This window comes from Micropterus dolomieu, linkage group LG20, assembly GCF_021292245.1.
Source record: "Micropterus dolomieu isolate WLL.071019.BEF.003 ecotype Adirondacks linkage group LG20, ASM2129224v1, whole genome shotgun sequence".
In the NCBI taxonomy this organism is placed as follows: Eukaryota; Metazoa; Chordata; class Actinopteri; order Centrarchiformes; family Centrarchidae; genus Micropterus; species Micropterus dolomieu.
Genome location: NC_060169.1, coordinates 25945317 through 25966501, shown reverse-complemented (window position 1 = coordinate 25966501; position 21185 = coordinate 25945317). Strand labels below are relative to the sequence as shown.

The window sequence follows — 21185 nt, the reverse complement described above, 5'->3', positions numbered from 1 at the left end:
TCTCAAAGATAACAAAAATCTTTGTCCCATTGTTGTGAAGCCTTTTCTTGGTACTGTCATATAATATGACATCTGAAATAATGACTCATCATATAAACAAAGGCACAGCAAAGAAAGGGTATCAGGGGCTTAGCAAAATTTCTCCTTTTATTTAAGAATTTTTATATCTAACAAAAATCAGTTCTGTCTGTTGCTAAATATTAATCCATTGCTAAACCTTAAACTACACAAGATGGGAACAAATTTCCTGTTCCTGTCCATCACTTTATTCAAAATCAGCTTTATTGCCACGTAGGTTTGCACAGACAAGGAATTTGCTTTTGTGTTTTGGTGCTTAATAATGAACTAGTTGTGGTTGTGTTCGTTCCTGTCTAAAGCTTAGGATTTTGGTCAGCTCTGATACTGCTATTCCTGAGGATGCTGCAGCCAGGTGGTGACCCTGCATGCAGTACCTGGCACACAGCAGAGTGTGCGGAACTGCGGCCAAATCCCAGAGTCTGAGAGCTGCCCACACTGGCCAATCTGCCACCAGAGAGAATGAGCAGTGGACACTACAAATACTCGGGCCGGAATATAAAAAGCTAATTTGTGTCATAAGGAGGGATCACAATTTACATAAAAGAGAAATCATTGTATTAAACTGTATTATCTATAAACTATAGAAACAGCATGCTATCAAAGAATTGTGAATTTTTCTGTTACAATTTCCCAGGTGGGCCATCACTTACTGATGACAGGCTAGCTTTAAAGTCTATTGTTCTCATCACATTTAAAAATCTAAGCTCAACTTTTTTCAGCTGTTAGCTGTTGTTCACCTGTAATATGCACAAAAATATAAATATGAAACAGATATACAGAATCAGTAAAAACCTGTGAGGTACTACCAAACAAAGTCTAGCATCTAGCAACTAAATAGACATTCTTCTATTGGATTGGTGGTGGGGGGGAATCATAATTTGCCTGTGTGTTTGCTGAATATACTGTGTTGAAATGGTTTTCCTGCACGGCATAAAAACTTTACTAGGCATATGTCAGAGCTGTGAGATCGTCAGCTGGAGTTTTTCTGCCCCCAAGTGACACCAGCATGATGGGTGTGATGCTGCAATGTCATGGGGTCCTGGAGTACTCATGTAGATCACTGCAGCAAGGTGAGAAGTTAAGCCACTGGAGGTCAGCAAAAACAAGATTTTCAATGGGTTTTAAGTTACTATTTAATATTCAATTTGATTATCTCAGCCTTCCATTAACCCCCCTTTTATCCCAGCTTTATTGATGAATAAATCTGGTTTACTGACAGCAACGTTTGATACACAGCAACCCAGAAACCCAGAAAGAATGCCTCAAAATCCTGTTGCACAATATGTCTAAAATCTAAAAGCTGCTTTCTGATTGGCCACATTTTCAAGGGTTTGAATCCCCTTTGTGACCTTTGGGAAATGTCATCACCACTCTGTCTCCAGTCTTCTGCTTTACTTTCCATTTTACATCATCTATAATAGGAAGCCATAAAAATAATCTTTACTATCAGGGCCAGTGAGAGGGGAGAATCACCACCTCATTACCACTCCTGTCTGAGGGGCTGATTATGGGATGGAAGGAGCCCGGCAACAGAGCTGAGCCTGGGGCGTCCCAGTGGCTCAGTCTGCTAATAGCTGCATGGGTTTGAATTGCAGCTCATTCCACACTGTTGCATCTCTCTCCCTTCCTCTTTACTTTTCAATAAAAAGACCAAAAAGCTGGTTGAATCTAGCAACGAGAGCAGTCGAATCTCACTCATTTATGCCCTGCTACACCTCCCTGGATTCTTTTAATGATCCCACATAGACAAAGCACTGTGATCCCACTGTCAAACACCCTGTGATGAAATAGACCATTGTGTGTGTCCTTGCCCCAATATGCTAATGCAGTATTAATTATGGGCCAACCCTAATGAGTATCTCTCTCGCCCTCTTAGATATGTAAATGTACCCGCAGTGGACAACAGTGAGACCCTTTTGTTAACTCTGTGCTCTATAAAAGAGGCAGGACAGGACAGTAAGAGACAAGGACAAAGGTTTAGTCGCCACAGATGATTTCAAATTTTATTATTGCTTGAACAAAACAAGGTATATTCTCATTGGGTCGATGCCTGGAAACCACTTTATACTTACAGTGAATTTGACTTGAGGGCATTTCACCTGTGTGAGTAAAGACAGGAAGCTGTGGGTATTCTATTAAAAATGTTTCTGTACAAGTTACATAAAACTCATACAAACGGACCCAGATCCATTTGATATGGCAGTTGCCGGACTGTTCTCCATCAGTGGCTACGTGTCTCCTTGACAGTAAGGGTGGTGAGTTGTTTTTCAGCCAATTAATCACACAGGAAGTGTGAATATGGGCAGTGCCAGAGGAAGTGTGCTCTTGTGACATTTTCATCCTCTATTTGAAAGGTGAACTACAAAGAGAGGGAGAGTGAAAGACTTGTGGCAGAGGGGAAAGATTTTCAGCTTTGTAGTTTACCATAAAAAAAAGAATACATGCTTTTTTCAAGATGAGGACATGCTGGCAAAAAGTCAGATTCTTATGCATTACAGATGCATTTTAACATTGTACAACTTGTCTGGAGCTGACATATAGGGCCAGTTAAAAACCATGTAGCCTATAAGTTATTAAAATTAAAGATTACTGAAAGTCAAACTTATCCCCAAGCTAGATGAAGTGAAACTTCTCAGCGGTGGTGGAACAAGATGTGAATATTTTCAGATCCTTTTCAGTGCATATGTAAAAGTAACGTAACGTAAACGTAAACATACTCGATTATGAGTAAATGTTCCTGTATTCAAAATATTATTTTGAGTAAAACTGCAGAAATATCAGCAGCAACATGCACTTAAAGTTTTATTAGCAACAACTACAACTGATATGTATTACATTATTAGATTAGCAGTACTTATGTCTCAATGTGTAAGCTGAATTTTAGTGTAGTTGCAGGTGGAGGTAAAGCTAGTTTTAACAACTTTATATAGGCTACAGTTAAGAATTTTGAACAAGTGGTTTCCAATCCAGAGGTGGGGTTCCTCCATAGGGTCACAACATAAATCTGGTGGGTCAGGAGATGATTAATGGGGCAGGGAAGAAGAAAAATGTTCAGCTACACAAATTTCTATTTCTATCTTACCTTAATCTAATCTTTGATTGTTTACCTCTTTGAGCCTCTGATTGTTGTGATTGTGTAGCCTACTCACTTTAAATTGAGCCACCTTTAATTTCACACATGATTCTTAGTAGGCTATGAGTTACGAGCTATGAGTCTTATTGTACACTGTGCTGTCGCTGCTACTTGTCTGCTATGTGCGATTTACTTTTATTATGTAGCCTATATTGTTGTTACTTGCCAACACTGAAAATCAATTTCATTTGGGACAATCAAAGGACGGACTCAATAATAGGAATACCTGCACAACATAATGCAATCTAAATTCACGTGTTTTAGCAGGGCATGCAGAGTCTCATCTGCTACGAGCTTCACCACACGAAGAAGCTGCGTCGTTCTTCTTGTGTTCCTCTTGAGTTTGTGTCCAAGGTGCTGAAATCTGCTGCTCCGGGGACAGGTCACGTGATTGCGCTACTTCCCTCTGTGAGTGATGCCGTGAGTGTTTGTGTGCGCCCGCGCGGTTTGTGTGCGCGTGTGTAGGCTATGCACGGGGACACCTCTGTCCTCATCATGAGCTATTTGGGTTCGCGAGAAAGGCTTTTCTAGGACGGAGTCTGCTGTAGTAGCCTATGCTCGCAACGTGGGATTTGTGCAATTGAATGGTAACTTTGTCTCTTTGCGTGCATCTTTTTTTTCTTCTTCTTTTCTTTCGCCGTCACAGACATTAGTGTGGTAACTGTAACTGTGGAGGGGCGCACAGGAGTGGGCTGCTGCCCACCAAGTCTGACTGTGTTTCGGAGGTGCTGAGAAGAACATGTAAAAATATGTAAGCTTCGCCGCAGATCCTTTCGGATTCACAGCCAAAATGCAGAAAGGGATGAGGCTCAATGATGGCCATATCACCTATCTGGCTCTTTTGGCGAAGAAGGATGGGACGAGGCGAGGTTGCCTGAGTAAGAAAAGCTCCGACAACACAAAATGGCATTCAAAGTGGTTCGCTTTGTTGCAGAATATGCTGTTTTATTTCGAAAACGACTCCAGCTCACGCCCATCCGGACTGTACCTGTTGGAGGGATGTGTTTGTGACAGGGCACCGTCCCCGAAACCACCTCTCTCAGCAAAGGAATGCTTAGAGAAGCAGGTAAGATGCTGATCATACGGGAGCTCCCATAAGTCTAACACTGTCAAGGTAATCCGTCTCACTGAACGGACGCACTCATGCTCCCGAAGGCAGAAACTTGCTTTTATGTATTTGGCTGTCAGTTAAAGCAGTGTTTATGCGCGGAGCTGTTTTGTAAACGCAGCAGAATTGTGTAAAAACGACACAGTTGCTGTTTTTATCCCTATTTATCACGCAAACAATAATGTCCCAGAGATGTTCACTTGACGTCCAGTGTTACGTAATGGCGTCATTCTAACTGATTGATTGTCTTGATTCTGCACTAAAATAGCCTCGCAGCCTTCCTCAAAGGTAACCCTTCAAATGCAGGGGAAAAATAAACACCGGTTTACAGTTTCGGGATAAATGGAATTGTGCAAACTTTGCAAATACAGGAACTAGTTCACCTTCCCCCATTTCTCTTCTCGTTATCATCATATTCGTTGCAGCACATTTATCTTTAAAAAAGAGACTATATTTTTAGACATCTCAGTTGTTGAGGGATTGCAGCTCTTATACAGGGAGCAAACTTAAACAGCATCCAAACTTTGCAGGTTGCCATCTTGCGGAGGAGAGCTGCCCCCTTCCCTGTCGTTTTGACGTATTGATTTAATTCCTTGTCTTGATATTAATAGCATCCTACCTTGGCAACTGCGTCTCCCCGGTTCATGGCGGCTTGGTTCATTTGATAGCTCGGTCATTACCGTGGGGTTGTTAACGACCGCAGTGAATGAAAATCTAACGATGTCCCAGGCATGCAGTGCATATGGTAGCCTACAGTACATCCCCCATTCGTTTTAAATCCCTGAGCATTTAGTGCCATGGATTAACGTTTGAGGGCTACACAATTTCCAGAGTTTTTTTTTTAATGCCAGTGTGACAGTCAGAAATAATCTCATGGTTACCTCTAGCGAAACAGTTTTGGAGGGGAATGCTGCTGCTGGGAAAATAAACCTTGTGGCATGAAAGCATTTAAGAGTAAGAGAAGTGGTCAAGCTGCTGTGAGCTATGACTGCAGTCACCTTCTGAAATCTGCTCCGCCAGCTGCAGTCTCTTCTGCTTTCCCTGCAGCAGAGCTTATAAAGAACTGTAGTCAAAAGTCAACGTGATGGGTCATTTGATCAAGCAACATACCAACTGTGCTGATAGAATAAATGAATGGCAACCAAGTTTCTTATTGAAAACTAGCACACACCATGTTTGTTTCCTGGCATTGGGGAGTTTTGTGTTCTTTAAAAATATTTTTTGGCATTTTATCCATGAAAGAAAGGACCCTGGCCACACTAGAACCAGGAATGCTGGGGATCACAGATCCCCACAGATCCCATAAGAAAAATATGGGTTCCCACATTATTCTGGACTCACTGGTATCCAGAACAGGATTGTGTTACAGAAGATGTTTAAAATAACTCCAATGCATGATTTAAAGCTTTAAAAGCTGTCCAGTTTTAGATAACCACAATTCTGTATTCTTTTAGAAGAAAATCTTGATGTTCTGAGTCGTACAAGATATCTTACTGTAGTTTATGAGTTTGTTAAGCATCACAGTCCTGCATAATATTTAGAGTTAACTGTATTACCACTAGGAGAATTGTCTATAGCCAAATAAAGGACAGACGCCTGGGTAAATTAATGTGTGACTACATTTTACAGTGGCCCCTGCGGCTACTGGATGTGGCTGTTCCCATCAGCTGTACCTGGTGTCGCTGTCCATGGTGCTGATCCCTGCTGTCACGTCATGTTCCTCAAACACTTGCCTCTGCTCTTTGTTGGCACCCCCCCCCCCCCCCCCCCCCCCCCCCCCCCCCCCCCCCCCAACCCTCTAATGCAGGTTTTGGAAGTTACAGCCCAAAGCTGGGAAAAAACAGTGGTTGTTTGTTCACATTTTACTGACAAGCGATATCCTGATGTCATGTGAACTTTGACTGTTCACTCTGGAGGAGAGTTTGACCCCCTTTTTTATTAGTTTTAGTTTCCTAAAAGTAACCAAACTAAACAGAGCAGATCAGAAAAACGCTCATATTTGTCATATTCATTGTTTTGGAAGGCTGTTTGTTTATGAGGATTTGTTGGTCACTCTCATGGCATAAACTATTAAACTTTGCTCACAGTCAAGCCTATTTCCTTAAAACCGTGACAGGACAAGAGACATGCTCTGTTCTGGGAATGATATTCTGGACTGAGTGACATCTACGATGACAGCTGTTCATGCAGGCTGCTCCGGTGAATTTATTTCAACAGTGAATTAAATGAATTTGAAAGCCTCCAATTAGCATAACACAGTTTTCTGTTCAGCCCATGTCCCTTTACATAATATGTGTCAAGAATAAATTCTCTCACTTTTTTTATGTTTGTGTGGAGGTGTGAAGTTTTGTGCGCACGTATATAAAATTTGGATGCGTACTTGTCAAATAAGTGCTTGTCATGCGCGAGAACTGCACATGTAGTGTGCAATCAATCATGTGAATGTACGTGTCTACATCTGTACATCTTGTGGGACTCTTCTTGGCTTGAAGTGTATATGTGCCTCGCTGTGTCCTCCTGCATGAGCCGATGTCAATCTATAAAAGGTGAAACGAGGACAGAAAGAGTAATCAATGTTGCAGGTGTCTGAGAGAATACAGATTTACTTTTCACTTTCCCCACTCTGGAAAAACAAAGAATGACACCTGAGTCAGTGAGCAGACTGCAGGGTCGTCTGAGGTTATGTCACTGTAGATTTCTGACATTAAACCTGTTACATTATGCAGATTCAACAGATTCCAGATTTCTGGTGTTGAGCGCGTTAGTGGTGTGCGTGCATGTACTGTATGTCTGTGTGTGTATCAGAGCTGCAGGGGGAATGGCCGGGCAAGTGCTGGATCTTATCTGTGTGTGACAGGGAGAGGGACAATGCAGCGAATTGATGCCAAGCCAACTGCCACCTTGCAGGGCTACAGCGCTTTTTATAGCCCTCACTCCTCAAAAAGGCAAAAGATCTTTCCCTCCCTCCCTCTCCGTCTGTCTCTCCGTTTTCATTGTATTCTTTGGAGTGTTCTACTTTTTAAATGTTCTTATTCCCCATTTAGAAGGCGAGCTACGTTTAAGCCCACAGTTACTATGGCAACCCCTATTTGCATCTGAAAAAGTGCATTTGAAGGGACCAACGAAATGTGCAACAACATGCCTTGGCATTGTGCTTCACTTAGCAAGTACAGCAAATATGGGCATATGAGAAATGTGAGGTGAGTCGTCTTTAATGGTGATGGGAAAAGGTAGGAGGGAGGTGGGTGGAGTGGTGAAGTTGAAATACTTAATATGTTTTTGTTTGTACTATTTTATTTGTTTCAGTTATATTAACACATTTACCAAACAAGCGTCACTATCTTAGGAACTCCATTTTATCTAAATGTACACTTTATGAATGTATTGTATAATCTTGAAGCGTAGGTTATACAGTTTTTATATAAACAGCATGACTGGCCAGTTTAAAGTAATCATTATTTTCAACAATATCTGCATCCAGAAAATAGGCACCAAAGGACAATACCAGAGCAAGTGGGTCAGTGACTTGTATTGACTGGATGAATGTATCCATGCATCAATAGTGGTCTCTTTGTCAACATGGAGAATCAATATTCCAAATATAATTCCTGTTGTTTAGAAATGTGTGTTTGTTAATGCATTTTTCTTTTTATTATTGCTGTATTTCAATTTCAGTTAAACTATTTTCTTCCACTTGTGTTTTGTAGACATTGGCTTTACTTTCCTATTGTTTGGGGTCCGACAGACACCACCACTGTTTGTGTAATAATAACATTATTATTTAACAATTAATGCATTAATAATTAAATAAATATTTAAAATAAAATATAATAATAAAATATTTTCTTTTCTTCTGACCTTACATGGAGAAAAGTATTGAAGTAGTAACGCTTCCTTTTGCTTCAAACTGGATTTTCACATTAAATGTGGGTGACAAAATAAGAAACTGACCATAAAGTTTTGTTATTATAACAAATAAGCTGTGGTCTAAACAAAAGTAATTTTCTGTAGCAGACTGAAACATGTATCATGTATCAAGGTTATGAAACAATGTTAAGTAGTTTTTTGGAGTTGTCAACGAGGTCCCAGACAGAACATTAGGGTAGCTGTAAAAGGTTTATAGGTAATATGTATATATAGCTACCTTTATCATCAGCGTTACATAAGTAAATCTGTTCAGTCTTTTCTCTTTGTCTCTATTCCAGATGAAATTGGAATTCAGTAATTTTTGTTGATAGATTTTAAATAACCATTTACTACAGGCTACGGTGTTTCACTTACCGAGAGTTAATGTCTCTGTGACAAAAAATGGAGTGACATGGAGCTAAATATAGCTGCCTAAAAGGCTTGACACACCAGCTCACAAGAAGGGGGAGATGGGAAGCATATTATTGACAAAGGCCCATTCTGCTGCTCATCAGGAAATATGGAACATTACTCCCCTTCACAAATGATTTGCTCTTGGCATTTGGGAGGGATAAAAAAATCCAATATATTGGATTTGTGGGGGTCTATTTACAATGCATCAGTGTTATATAATTTAATGCGTTTCTACCACTACAATTATTGCAATGAACACCACTTTGTTGATTTGAGGATTTTATCTGATAAGCCTATTAGAAAACAATCCAACATTAATTTGCCATAATTGCCAGAAGTGAACCTTTAAGGCTGCAGGGTCACTGGAGATAAATGGTGGAGGAGTGAAACGAGGTGAGGACGGAGAGGTGTGTGTGCCACTAAAATGCAGCGAAATCACAGGGACAAACGAAATCTAAACAAAACAAAACATGGCGTCAGTCGAGAGGCTTCCACCAATTCAGAGGTGAGTTGCCAGGTTACAGACAGAATGCACAAAGGCTTTATAATGAATCTCTCAAGACCTTTCCCTTAGGATCTCTCTCTCCCACTCATTCACACTTATGGGAATGCATGTGTTTATACCGGTAACCATACAACTTCACTTTCAACAAAATGTAGATTTAAGAAAAAGTCGGTCACTGATGACGAATTAAGTGAGGTTTTCCCTTATATAGGTTGTCCTGCAGCTCATCGAAGAAACAGTCTTCATTTTTCACTTTGAAAGTCTTTAATATGTTCTGATTGCCCCATTATATGCTGAGCAAATATTTGACTCTTTCTAAAATGTTGCTTTCCAGTATTACTTCACTGTCACGTTCAGCCATGACAACCAGAAGGCTCTGGAGCTGCGAACAGAGGATGTCAAAGACTGTGATGAGTGGGTGGCGGCCATCACACAGGCCAGGTACCTCTCACACATGACCTTTCACCTACATATACAAAGTCAGCTGTGGATGTCCTGAAGAGGAGGATTTTGTTGAGAATATTTGTGAGTGTGTTTACCATCAGCCAATTCAATCAATCAGTGAAGTATATGTATAACCCTAACTCACGTCACCATAAGAACAAAGAATTTAAATCTAATAATGTTGTCATGTGCAAACCTTCCATGCAGCGTCAGTTTTTCAGAAATTGAAAGCATTGCAGATGCTTTGTCCATTGGAAATAATGACTTTGTTCTGTTTAACATGGAATTTGCCCTTTTGTTGTGAAAGCCCTGTAAAACAGAGTACCGACTCTTTTAAGACTACATCCTCCTGGATTATTACATGGAAGTGTGTGATTATTATAGTTTAGAAAACTATTAATATATAAATAAATATATATATAAATGAAATCTAATGCATTATTAATAGACTTGCTGTAGGTGCCCTGAAATATATAATGAGCAAAATGGCCCTTTAAGATTCTGAGACAAAAGAGGGTCATGAAAGCAATACACTCACTCTAAATGTCAGGAGTGTGCATTTGTATGGCGAAAGGTCAATTGATTGGACTCATTGAAGATTACATTGATTAGTCAGCTCAGTCAAGGCAGCAGCGCTTACTGTATAAGAGTAAGCTGGCCTGTAAGCATGTAATACACAGCAGGGCAATGAAGATCTGTATTTACATATCATCATATTGCTTTTTATTTTTTAGAGGTTTCTGATGATCCAGATGCCATATTATGATACTTTGAATTTCTTCTTTACTACTTATTTATTTCAGCACATTTCAGGTTTAACTAGCTGTTTAGCGTAGAGTAATCAAATTAAATGAAAACCCATTGTTGACCTGGGTAATGTACAAAATCAATGCTCATGCAAAATCAGCCTTTACACTTGGTTTGCCAAGCCAGCAAGTATTTGAAGAATTGGTTGCGTAAGTGCCTGCGCTCTGTGCGGACATAAGGTCTGTGGTTAAAACATATGCTGATCAGAGGTCTGCTTTTGCTTTGAAAAATCTAGGAGAGCTCGTGAAACATGCGTTAATGAGGTCCTTACAATGTCTGTGTGTGTGTGTTTGTATAGCTACAGGAACCTAGCTACAGAGCATGAGACCCTCATGCAGAAGTATCTCCATCTACTCCAAATAGTGGAGACGGAGAAAACGGTTGCCAAGCAACTTCGACAACAGATAGAGGATGGGGAAATCGAGATAGAGCGGCTAAAATCAGAGGTAACTTGCTTGTAATTTCATGCTAGTAATACCTGTGTGTATTTTTTATTTTTTGTCTTACTGTGTGGCACACAGAGAGAGAAAAGATGGAAGTGAAAGTAGTCAGGCAGAGTGTACAGTATAAAGACAGAACGGGGGCATAGGACAAAGGTCACGACCCAGATTCCAAACTACACTGTTGTGAGTTCATGGTGAGCGTCGTATCCTGCGGCGCCCCCCGAGATGTGCTTGTTAGAGACTCTGCAATACTGTTGAGTGTTTTGTATCCTAATTATTCAGTCTAAACTAGATCAAATGCACCTCTCTTTAATGTGCTAATGGCTTGCTGCAATTGAATGAATGTTTTCAATATTCATGAATCAGCTTCTATTGTACTTGATACTGCAGCCTGCACCACAAAATGATTATCAACTGTCTCACTTTTCATGGCTAAAATGTGTAGTTGTAATGGATTTTGGGTTGTTTTGTTTAATTTCAGTCCTTTATTAAAAGCTGTTCTTGAGTATATTCTTATTCATACATTGTGTCATTCTAATGGGAATAAATGAAACAGAACTGAATTAAATAAAATAGGAAAGCTGGTACAGTTTGTTCATATATAAGTTCTTTGAAACAAAGTTGAACAATAACCAAATGAAATAGCATTGAATAAAACATTCATAATCATAATAAAAGCACAGAGTGGAGTAAGAAGACATGATATGACCAAGATCACGAGTAGGTTTTTAGCTGCATACTGTATGAGGTACTCATCTTAGCCCACTCAGTCAATGCAATGTTTGATTTGTGTTGAATTTCAGATAGCTGGACTGCTCAAGGACAATGAGAAGATCCAGTCAAATCCAGAGGTACCTCCCAGTGACGATGATACTGAGATTAAGAAGATCAAAAAGGTGAGATCTGACACCACATTTGTGCAGTGCAGTTTTAAAGGAGAAAGCCAGTCTCTCTATTTTCTTTATCAATCTACCGAAGAAGCTGCCTGCTCCTTATTAATAAAGCTGAAAAGTTTTGGAAAGCCAGCTAATTCAAAGCTGCGAAAGCTGAGGTGACTAACCTATAAATAATTATCACTTGATTCTCCTATTCCCCTCAGCGCTACGGAGCGTTTTAGTGTCTTTGAGCTCAATGCTTGTTTTTTCCCGCTCTGTAAATGCTCCGTATTTGTATAGCGCCTTTCTAGTCTTTTCGACCACTCAAAGCGCTTTTACACTACATCTTCATTCACCATTCACACACATTCATACAGTGAGCCTAATAAACTAACCCTAACCCTAGCTTAAAGGAGAGAGAATATCCGACTTACCTTTTTCAGGTCAGCACAGCAGAAACGCGAATAAATGCTAATGTCTGCAATATGTAGCACGCTCTACATGGCAACTTTATATGGCAATGATGAGACAGTGTTGTGTTTACAGCTTACAAATAGCAACTAACACGATGACTCCCAAAACAGAGCTAGCTTTAGCTTGTCTTGGCTTGAAATCAGCTACAAGATACGAATCTGAGTGAGTCTGACACAAATCTCAACGCTCACTACCAAGAGGGATTATCTAGATCTTGCTGTTGCATTTTCATTGCTTCACATTATGTGACATTTTATAGGTGAAAAGTGACTGTGACACTTACCTAAATAGAAATTTACAAAATACTAAAAAGTTGTTTAATGAATGCTGATTAAATGTCACACAATGTTTTATTGTAGGATAAGCTGAATGACTAAAAGCAAAATTGCCTACTTCTCAGGCTAGTATAACCCTTCCTAAACATACTGGATAACCTCAGAAATGTATAGTCACCAATGCATGCATACACACATAGAAACATTAACTTTTAACTAACCTTTTTTATCACAGGTCCAGAGTTTCCTGCGTGGTTGGATTTGCCGCAGGAAGTGGAAAACGATCATCCAAGACTACATCCGTTCACCCCACGCTGAAAGCATGAGGAAGAGGAACCAGGTGGTGTTTAGCATGCTAGAGGCCGAGGCTGAATACGTCCAGCAACTCCACATCCTGGTCAACAACTTCCTGAGGCCTCTCCGCATGGCCGCCAGCTCCAAGAAGCCGCCCATCACTCACGATGATGTCAGCAGCATCTTCCTTAACAGGTGGCTGGTGTTGCCAATGCTTGTGAACAAGAGAGGGTGAAACAATAGCTCATGACCATCATTTTGCTTATGTGTTTTATCAGTGAGACCATCATGTTCCTCCATCAGATCTTCTACCAGGGCCTGAAGGCCAGGATAGCCAGTTGGCCGACACTGGTGCTGGGTAAGAGACAAACACAAATATTGCAGGTATTTGAGATATCTACCAGTGAGACTTCTGCCGCTAACCCAGTATAATAGAGGTTGGCTTGTGGCACTCATAGCTGGGGTTGCAATAGTATGAGATTTTTTCATGATACGATAACCATCTCAGAAAATATCGCAGTTACACGATATACAGTAATGTCCAGATCAGGCTGAACTCAGATCAGTACAAAAACAAATGTCCACTTTCTGATGTTACGTGGTTGAAGAAAGTATTACAAATATAGTGTATCTGACTCTTTTAAAAATGTTTTTAATGTTTTTAGCTCTTGCTCACTGGTTATGTGCGTCTTTAAGGATTAACAACGTATTGTGTGTATTTATATAAATGTCTTCTTCTGTTTACAGCTGACCTGTTTGACATCTTGCTGCCCATGCTGAACATCTACCAGGAGTTTGTGAGGAATCACCAGTACAGTCTGCAGATCCTGGCCCACTGCAAACAGAACCGAGACTTCGACAAGCTGCTGAAGCAGTACGAGGCCAAACCTGACTGTGAGGAGAGGACACTCGAGACCTTCCTCACGTACCCCATGTTTCAGGTAACCTGTCAGGCTTACAGAGTGGATAGCTGCAACATTATCATGTAATCCGCACACAATTTCAGAAAGTATTCTGCAGCACAAATCAACATGTAATGTTTTTAAACAATGCCAAGATGCCTCATACTTCCATATTTTGTCAAAATCACAGTGTTGTCTGACATATAACTTATGAGAGACCTTTATTATAGCGCTTTATAAGGTATAATTTATTTCATTTGTATTTGTTTATTGTTAGTGAAATGTATGCAGCTGGATTAAGGGTCTGATTTGGTCTAAACTGGACCGGTTATCTCTGGAACATGGCATTTAAGTATAAATATGTTAGACTGTTAGCCTGTTAGGCTCTCCCATCAGGGCAGCAAGTGTAAAATATAAATACCAAATTGCATCGATGGATTATCTTTTTAACTTTCATCATAATCAGATCAGTAATACTGCACTTATGGACCTTATAAACATTTTAATATTGTAATCTCTAGTTATATTGTTTCTATTAGGCAACCAATGTATAATTTAAGCGTGAAAGTTTTTGAAAATGTGACTTTCGTGAGATGTCACCTTAGAAATTATGTGTTGGAATGAACATATTGTCCTGTTGTCCAGCAGTAGCACTTTTGCATGACAATCTGTGTTGAAATTCGGACTGAGGTTTTCAAAGCTACTTCAACAGCAGAACAATGACACCGAGACTCACGCTTGAAGTGAAAACATAAAAGTGGATGTTATGGTGATAAAGTCAATAGAGGGTTTCATGGAATATTTATTCAAAATGTTCTATGTTTCAACTGAATGTGGACAAAAGAGCCAGTGTTATAAGCTTTCTGGTAAAGGAGAGAATCAAAGTCGTAGTTAAAGCGACACATTTTTATTAATTTCAAAGATGATCTTTCTGCCTTTCAGGCAAAATCCTGGACACGTTTCGTGCCTAACTAGTTATCAGTATAAGACCATTCGAGAGTCGAGATGCTTGACACAGCTTTCTAAAAAGCTTTAAATCTCTTGACCTTTCAAAGTTTGATGCACACATTTTAACACTTCAATTAGTGGTACAAACATTTCTCTTTCTGTCTCAGATCCCTCGCTACATCCTGACATTGCATGAGTTGCTGGCTCATACTCCTCATGAGCATGTGGAGAGAAACAGTTTGGACTACGCCAAGTCAAAACTGGAGGAACTTTCCAGGTAGACTAGCCAGTCATTAAAGCAAATGAAAATGTGTTGTACGTTGTACTCAAAGAAACTTAGTGTGTGGTTCTAGAACTTTGTAGGATTTAAAGAAACTATTCATTGTATCATTGTTGTATCTGTCTGAATGGTGGACAGTGCTGACACTAAACACGCAGATAGATACTGGGATATCTACTGTATCAGATTCATACAGTGATGAGTATTTTTTTGTCCTTTCAGAATCATGCATGATGAGGTGAGTGAGACGGAGAACATCAGGAAGAACCTAGCTATTGAGCGGATGATTGTGGAGGGTTGTGAAGTGCTGCTGGACACCAGTCAGACATTTGTTAGGCAAGGTAAGTTTGTTTCATCATCAGATTAAAACACTGACAGTGAAAATAGAAATTCCAATGAAACTGAAGTCATGAACAACAATTTTTATATTGGTTTGTTTGCGAACTGTATGGTCAGCGAATACAGCAATGACAACTGAGGGTAAACATTGTAGGAAACTGAAACACTTTATTTACTCTGTAATCAATTATTCATTACACATGACTAATTGAAAAAGGTTAGCATGTTAGCAAGCCAGCTAAGAACACACAACATGTAAATGAGACACTGAAACTTTGGAATTACCAGGAGTTGCAACTTTCGGTAGAGGCTAACCTCCTCACCACAAGTCCCTGTGGACTTGTGGAAGTCACAAATCAGGCTGACGATTCAAATCATATCATTTATCAGTTCAGGTCAAAGATTCGTTGTCACTGACTATGTAGCTTGTTCCCCTTTTTTCCTAAGCTAAGTGGACACGTCACTATTCAAATGCACTTCAAGACGTACGTTAGTAGGTGAACACACCACTGTTCAAAGGCACTTCAGTGCGTATTTTAGGAAGTGAACACATCACAGTTCACAAGCGCTACAATAAGAACATCAGTAAGTGAATGCTTCATCGTTCATACTGCTGGTCCAAGCTGTCACGTTCAGAACTAGCCTATACAAGTACATGAAGTTAATAACTCAGCAGCATGTTATTTATAAGCAATTTGTCACATTATGATTGTTTCTGTGGCTTTCACTGCCTTCCAATAGGCTTTTAAGTGAATCAAATCTGAGTTAACAACGCCACTCCCAATGAGATGGGCCTCACTGTAAAAAGCTACTAATTTGCTCAGTGACAATGGTGATTCAGTGTAATCAGTTCAGTGTAAAGAGTCATTGTTAAAGATTCATTTGCACATGTAACGAACACCTCGACAGTCTCTCAATTGAATGCAGAGAGACCAAGCTGATAATTTACCCACCATCTAACTCCTGGTAAGACTGTAACAGCAATTTGTTTACCGAATTTACAAATTGTAACCTGAACAAAGCAATCTCATCAATGTAGCATGTTACTAAGTAGTAACTTGCAAACTAATCCTATGACTTTTAATCAACATATTCTTTTGGATGTCATTAAAAACATTTGGAGTCATTTTGACAGTCATGGAAACTGTTGCATGAGTGATCATATAGGAATGACTTGCAAAGTCAAAACACAACTCCCACACAGTCTTAAATGTGCCAAACAATACACCATAGGGGCAGCTGTCATACTGACAAAAGTAGGAATGTATTATAATAAAATATTAATTCTTCAACATACATTGAACACCATCCTCACACATCCCTTCTGCACCCTTTTCTGTTGTGATGCATCACATATACATTTGGACCCAGATGTCCAACACCTTCCTCCATCTCTGCAGACATGTGAATAAAATCACTGATTACTGATGCACAAACACATGCCTGTTATATATTTTACTGTAGCTGCAAACAACAGAAGTTTTCAAACACACAAACACACACACACACACACACACACACACACACACACACACACACACACACACACATTTTACTCTCCAAATGTACAGATACAGTAGAAGTAAAACTTCTTTTAACTGGCCACACCTGATAATAAAAAAACTGAATTATGCCTAAGTCAGTATGAAAACTTGAGACCAAATTGTATGTGTTTTCTTGTGTGTGTTTGTGTGTTTGCCTGCATGATACTGACACTCCACAGGTTCTCTGATCCAAGTGCCAATGAGTGAGAAGGGGAAGATCACGAGAGGCCGACTGGGCTCGCTGTCTCTGAAGAAAGAAGGCGAAAGACAATGTTTCCTCTTCTCGAAACATCTCATCATCTGTACTCGCGGCTCTGGGGGAAAACTTCACATCACTAAGGTACAGTGGGACTGTAATCAAGAGGACCTGATACTAAAAGATAACATCCCAATAAACTGAGGTAAACTTTTCTTAAATTACCTTATAAAACAGCTCAAACCTCTCTAAACTAAAGAGCTAATTTCCATGAGGGTGGGGTGAATATCAAAAGATTGATATTGATATTGAACCTGATTATTACCAATTCAAGTAGTAATTGAATGAGCACATTGCATTATTGAGCTCCAAAGATCATTCTAAATAAATTTTAAATAAATTTTAATACACTTTTAGTGGATCTTATTTTCTCCATAAAATGTTTTAGTCACATCTTCTAATTGTATGACATGATGTATTTAGCAACTGCAAGATTTAATATATTTTGTGAGACTATGCGGAAGCCTCTTAGCTTGTAACACGTTAACCTTTCAACCCTGTCACAGAATGGAGTAGTCTCTCTCATAGACTGCACACTGATGGAGGAGCCGGAGGGAACAGACGATGAGTGTAAGTATCTATGTGCAGTATATTCAAATGTTTATATGTGCTGTATGTAGTTGTTAAAAATAAATTGATGCAGTTTTTTCTGTTAATATACTGTGGCTCACAAACTATTGGACTTGACTTCTACGTCTTTAAATAATTGCAAACTTTTCAAAGACAAGCTTTCAGCAACCTGCATGCTAAGAGCTGTAACAGTCAGTTATTAAAACAGCATATATTTCATTTTTTTTTGAAAATGAACGTTGTTATTTTGATGGAAGAAGTCTTCAGATATAGAATTGTGTTTGTGGGGTGGGGCTAACATACTGTTTGTGTAATTTATAAACAAATTGTACTGTTTTGTGAAGAGCATTTCCCTAATGTTAACCTTACTCGTAGTACTTGCATCATGTCTACCTTTTCCGCTTCACTTCCACAGTAACAGTTGTGTTGGGGGTAGCAAAAGGTGAGCAGTTACAATAAATCAGTGTTATGTTACATTCTTTTCCTGATGAGTAAATTCATGTCTTTAAAGTATTTGGATGCAAAGGCTAACACTTCTCCATAATAATACTGTTTACATGACTATCCAGAAAGATGTAGTTAATCTAGAAACATGTTGCATCTTCACTGACTAGATTTAACAAAAACAATCGCTTAACCAGTCAACAATTGAGTGTTGACTGGTTGAATGGTGCTGGTTGCACACGATTTAATCAAGATAGCCACATTGGATCATTGTGAGTAATAGTGCTGTGCTTTCAAGCCAAATTTTTCAAATTAGAGGCTGCAGAACACGTATTAGCTGCTGCCTTTAGTTGAATGAAGGGACATAATCTTCTGAAGGAGAAGGCTTTCAATCAGTGTCAAAAGCAGGATTTGTTTTGGCAATGAATACTGGTACTCATCTTTAGTTCAGTATTTAAAGCTTCACTGATATTATTTAATCACAGCATTTGTATTTGTAATGTTGATCTCAATACCGATCAGTGACAAGACTATTACACAGCTCCTTGATGATTGTTCTTCCTTGTACAGTAACTCGCCAAAGCAAATTGTCATAGTATCTTTCATTCAGACATTTTTATTTGATGGTAAATGTTTCTGAATGTCCAAATCAATATAAAATACATAATAATACATATTACAAATATAATTTAAAATTGAAATTATCCCTATCAGAGCTTTGAACTACACACAGTTATGAATAAAAAAAATTAACTGAACATTGAACAAGTGTATATTTTTATGTTACTTTGCCATTTCTAATTTCAGAGTACTTCATTTCTTCCTGTTACAGTAAAATGAAGGTTGTTGAATTTGTGCCTTATAGCCAAAGGGGAGCGGAGTGGCCAAGACACAGAGCACCTGGACTTTAAAGTGATGGTGGAGCCCAAAGAAGGCCAGCCCTTCACCGTCATCCTGGTGGCTTCATCTCGACAGGAAAAGTCAGCGTGGACTAGCGACATCAGCCAGGTACATGTCCTCTCCTGCGTGATTAAAGACCGAATCCGTTCCAAAAAACCCACTGCAGGGTTGTGAATAGCTGTTTCTGACTTAAGCATGACATGGCACAAAGCAATCATTAGATGCAAGAGAGTTTACACAAAAAAGTTTACCTAAGACTGTGGGCTGCAAACATCCGACACTTCCTCTATTATGAGAAAACAGCGAAGCCACCTAACCCTAATGGCTTGTGACAACTGATATTGTCTACAGGTTTGTTAATTCACTCACCCTTCACTCACCCTTGCTTTGTTACTCTCACAGAGAGCCTGATCTCTGTCTGTCTGCTTGCCTTACAGTGCATTGACAACATCCGCTGCAATGGTCTGATGATGAACGCCTTCGAGGAAAACAGTAAAGTCACTGTGCCACAGATGATTAAGTGAGAGTCAGACACCATCCACAAATGCACATACAAGTTCAAATACAAATTGTGTACAAATACACAAGCCGTGTTGGAGGCTAAAAAAAACAATATTTTGCAGAACATTCTTGGAGTTTATATATTTAAGAATGTCCGTATTAGTCTTCACTGATAACTGTATAGATTTATTTTTCAGTAGGGAAACTACCCTACTCATAGTAATGTTAATGCTCTACCCACTGACCCACACATGACCAGAGCAGTGTTCTAACTGGGGGTGACATGCATCAGTACTGAATACTGAGTACTAAATCCATGTGAGTGACACTCCTAACCTCACTTAAATTGCAATGCAGGTCAGACACCAGCTTGTACTGTGATGATGTCGACATCCGCTTCAGCAAGATGATGAACTCCTGCAAGGTGCTGCAGATCCGCTACGCCAGCGTGGAGCGTTTGTTGGAGAGGCTAACCGACCTGCGCTTCCTCTCCATCGACTTCCTGAACACCTTCCTCCACTCCTACCGCGTCTTCACCAGCGCTGACGTTGTGCTGGACAAGCTCATCACCATCTACAAGAAGCCCATCAGTGCCATCCCTGCGCGGTGAGTGATCCCTTGAGAGGTTCAATTAGGAGCTCACTGGTATGAAATTGTCCACACTATTTTAGCAGGCTAACAGAGTAATTTTGAATATGGCACCTTGCTGTTGTGAACCCAACATGTTATGTCTTGTTTTGCACACTCAGAGGGCCGTATTTACTAACACCTCTAATAAAGAGTACTAAATTGCATGTGCATTCTAAAATATATTATTGTATTACCTATTATGGGTGATTAGCTACGAATTATTGCTTAAGTGACAACAGGTGCAAACACAATGGAGGTGTTTTCCGTGTTTTTATGGTTTCCGCCATGGGGGTTCAGGAGGGAAAGCAGCCACTGTGTAAAAACTTTTTTTTCATTCAGTACGTCCCAAGTATGTGGAAATCGTATGTACCTGCTCATCCTGTGTGAGATTGCACTAAGTACTTGGGACAGCACACTTGAAAAACTGCGCTGGGAAACCCCAGCAGAAACAGCTACAGTATGCTGGAATGATCCAAACGTGAGGAAATGCAGAGTTGCAAGACGTTTGGGCACGGCAGGTATTGTGTGAAATCCCCTTAGGTCAGCCAACAGCTCCAATATGGCATGCCAAAAATTTTGACACGAATGGAAAAAACTCTTTCTCTACTTCTTTCATTACGGCTGTGTCTCCTTCTCGCAACGATAACAGCAGCCATCTCTGCGCAACACTTGGCGGTTTGCACCTTCCTTTCAAACGTATTAAATACAGATGCTGTTGCACGCACATGAAATTGCTTTTAGGCTTGTTAGATCACTTTGCGTGTAGTAAATAAATGTATTTGCATGTTACCCTCCCATTACTTTTCACAACAACTTGAAACGCCCCAAATTGCATATTCATTAAGGCAAAAGTAGTAAATGAACAACAGGTGCTATCTTGCACTTTTGAAAGACGTCATTCTCCGTGCACACTCTTAGTAGATCAGCTTACATGTTAATTTGCTGGTGATATCAAGTTTGCACACGTTTTCACTCATGCAAACCTTTAGTAAATCTGGCCCTCTGTGTACCTGTATGTGTGTGCACAATGATTTTATTACACTAAGATGCAATTTCTTCACCTCATATTTACAGTGTTGTTTTAAGTCTACAGCTCAAATAAATTTTCAACTTTG

General features: G+C 39.7%; 1 protein-coding gene across 8 annotated transcripts in view; it reads left to right on the top strand.

Moving 5' to 3' along the window:
- The first annotated feature begins 4001 nt into the window (after positions 1-4001).
- LOC123959221 (ras-specific guanine nucleotide-releasing factor 1-like) overlaps positions 4002-21185 on the top strand; it is a 28548-nt gene continuing 11364 nt past the window's right edge. The window contains exons 1-16 of one of the 8 annotated variants that reach the window (XM_046033164.1): positions 7443-7519; positions 8990-9144; positions 9479-9585; positions 10694-10841; positions 11642-11734; positions 12698-12951; positions 13035-13114; positions 13504-13697; positions 14774-14883; positions 15109-15227; positions 16949-17109; positions 17532-17595; positions 18011-18037; positions 18905-19047; positions 19377-19459; positions 19798-20046. In XM_046033164.1, coding sequence (XP_045889120.1) covers positions 9064-9144; positions 9479-9585; positions 10694-10841; positions 11642-11734; positions 12698-12951; positions 13035-13114; positions 13504-13697; positions 14774-14883; positions 15109-15227; positions 16949-17109; positions 17532-17595; positions 18011-18037; positions 18905-19047; positions 19377-19459; positions 19798-20046 — 1913 coding nt within the window. In that variant the 5' untranslated portion in view covers positions 7443-7519; positions 8990-9063. Of the gene's footprint in view, positions 4278-7434; positions 7520-8974; positions 9145-9478; positions 9670-10693; positions 10842-11641; positions 11735-12697; positions 12952-13034; positions 13115-13503; positions 13698-14773; positions 14884-15108; positions 15228-16948; positions 17110-17531; positions 17596-18010; positions 18038-18904; positions 19048-19376; positions 19460-19797; positions 20047-21185 lie in introns of those variants that run through there. The other 7 variants (XM_046033166.1, XM_046033165.1, XM_046033162.1 and 4 more) reach the window with 7 other exon arrangements.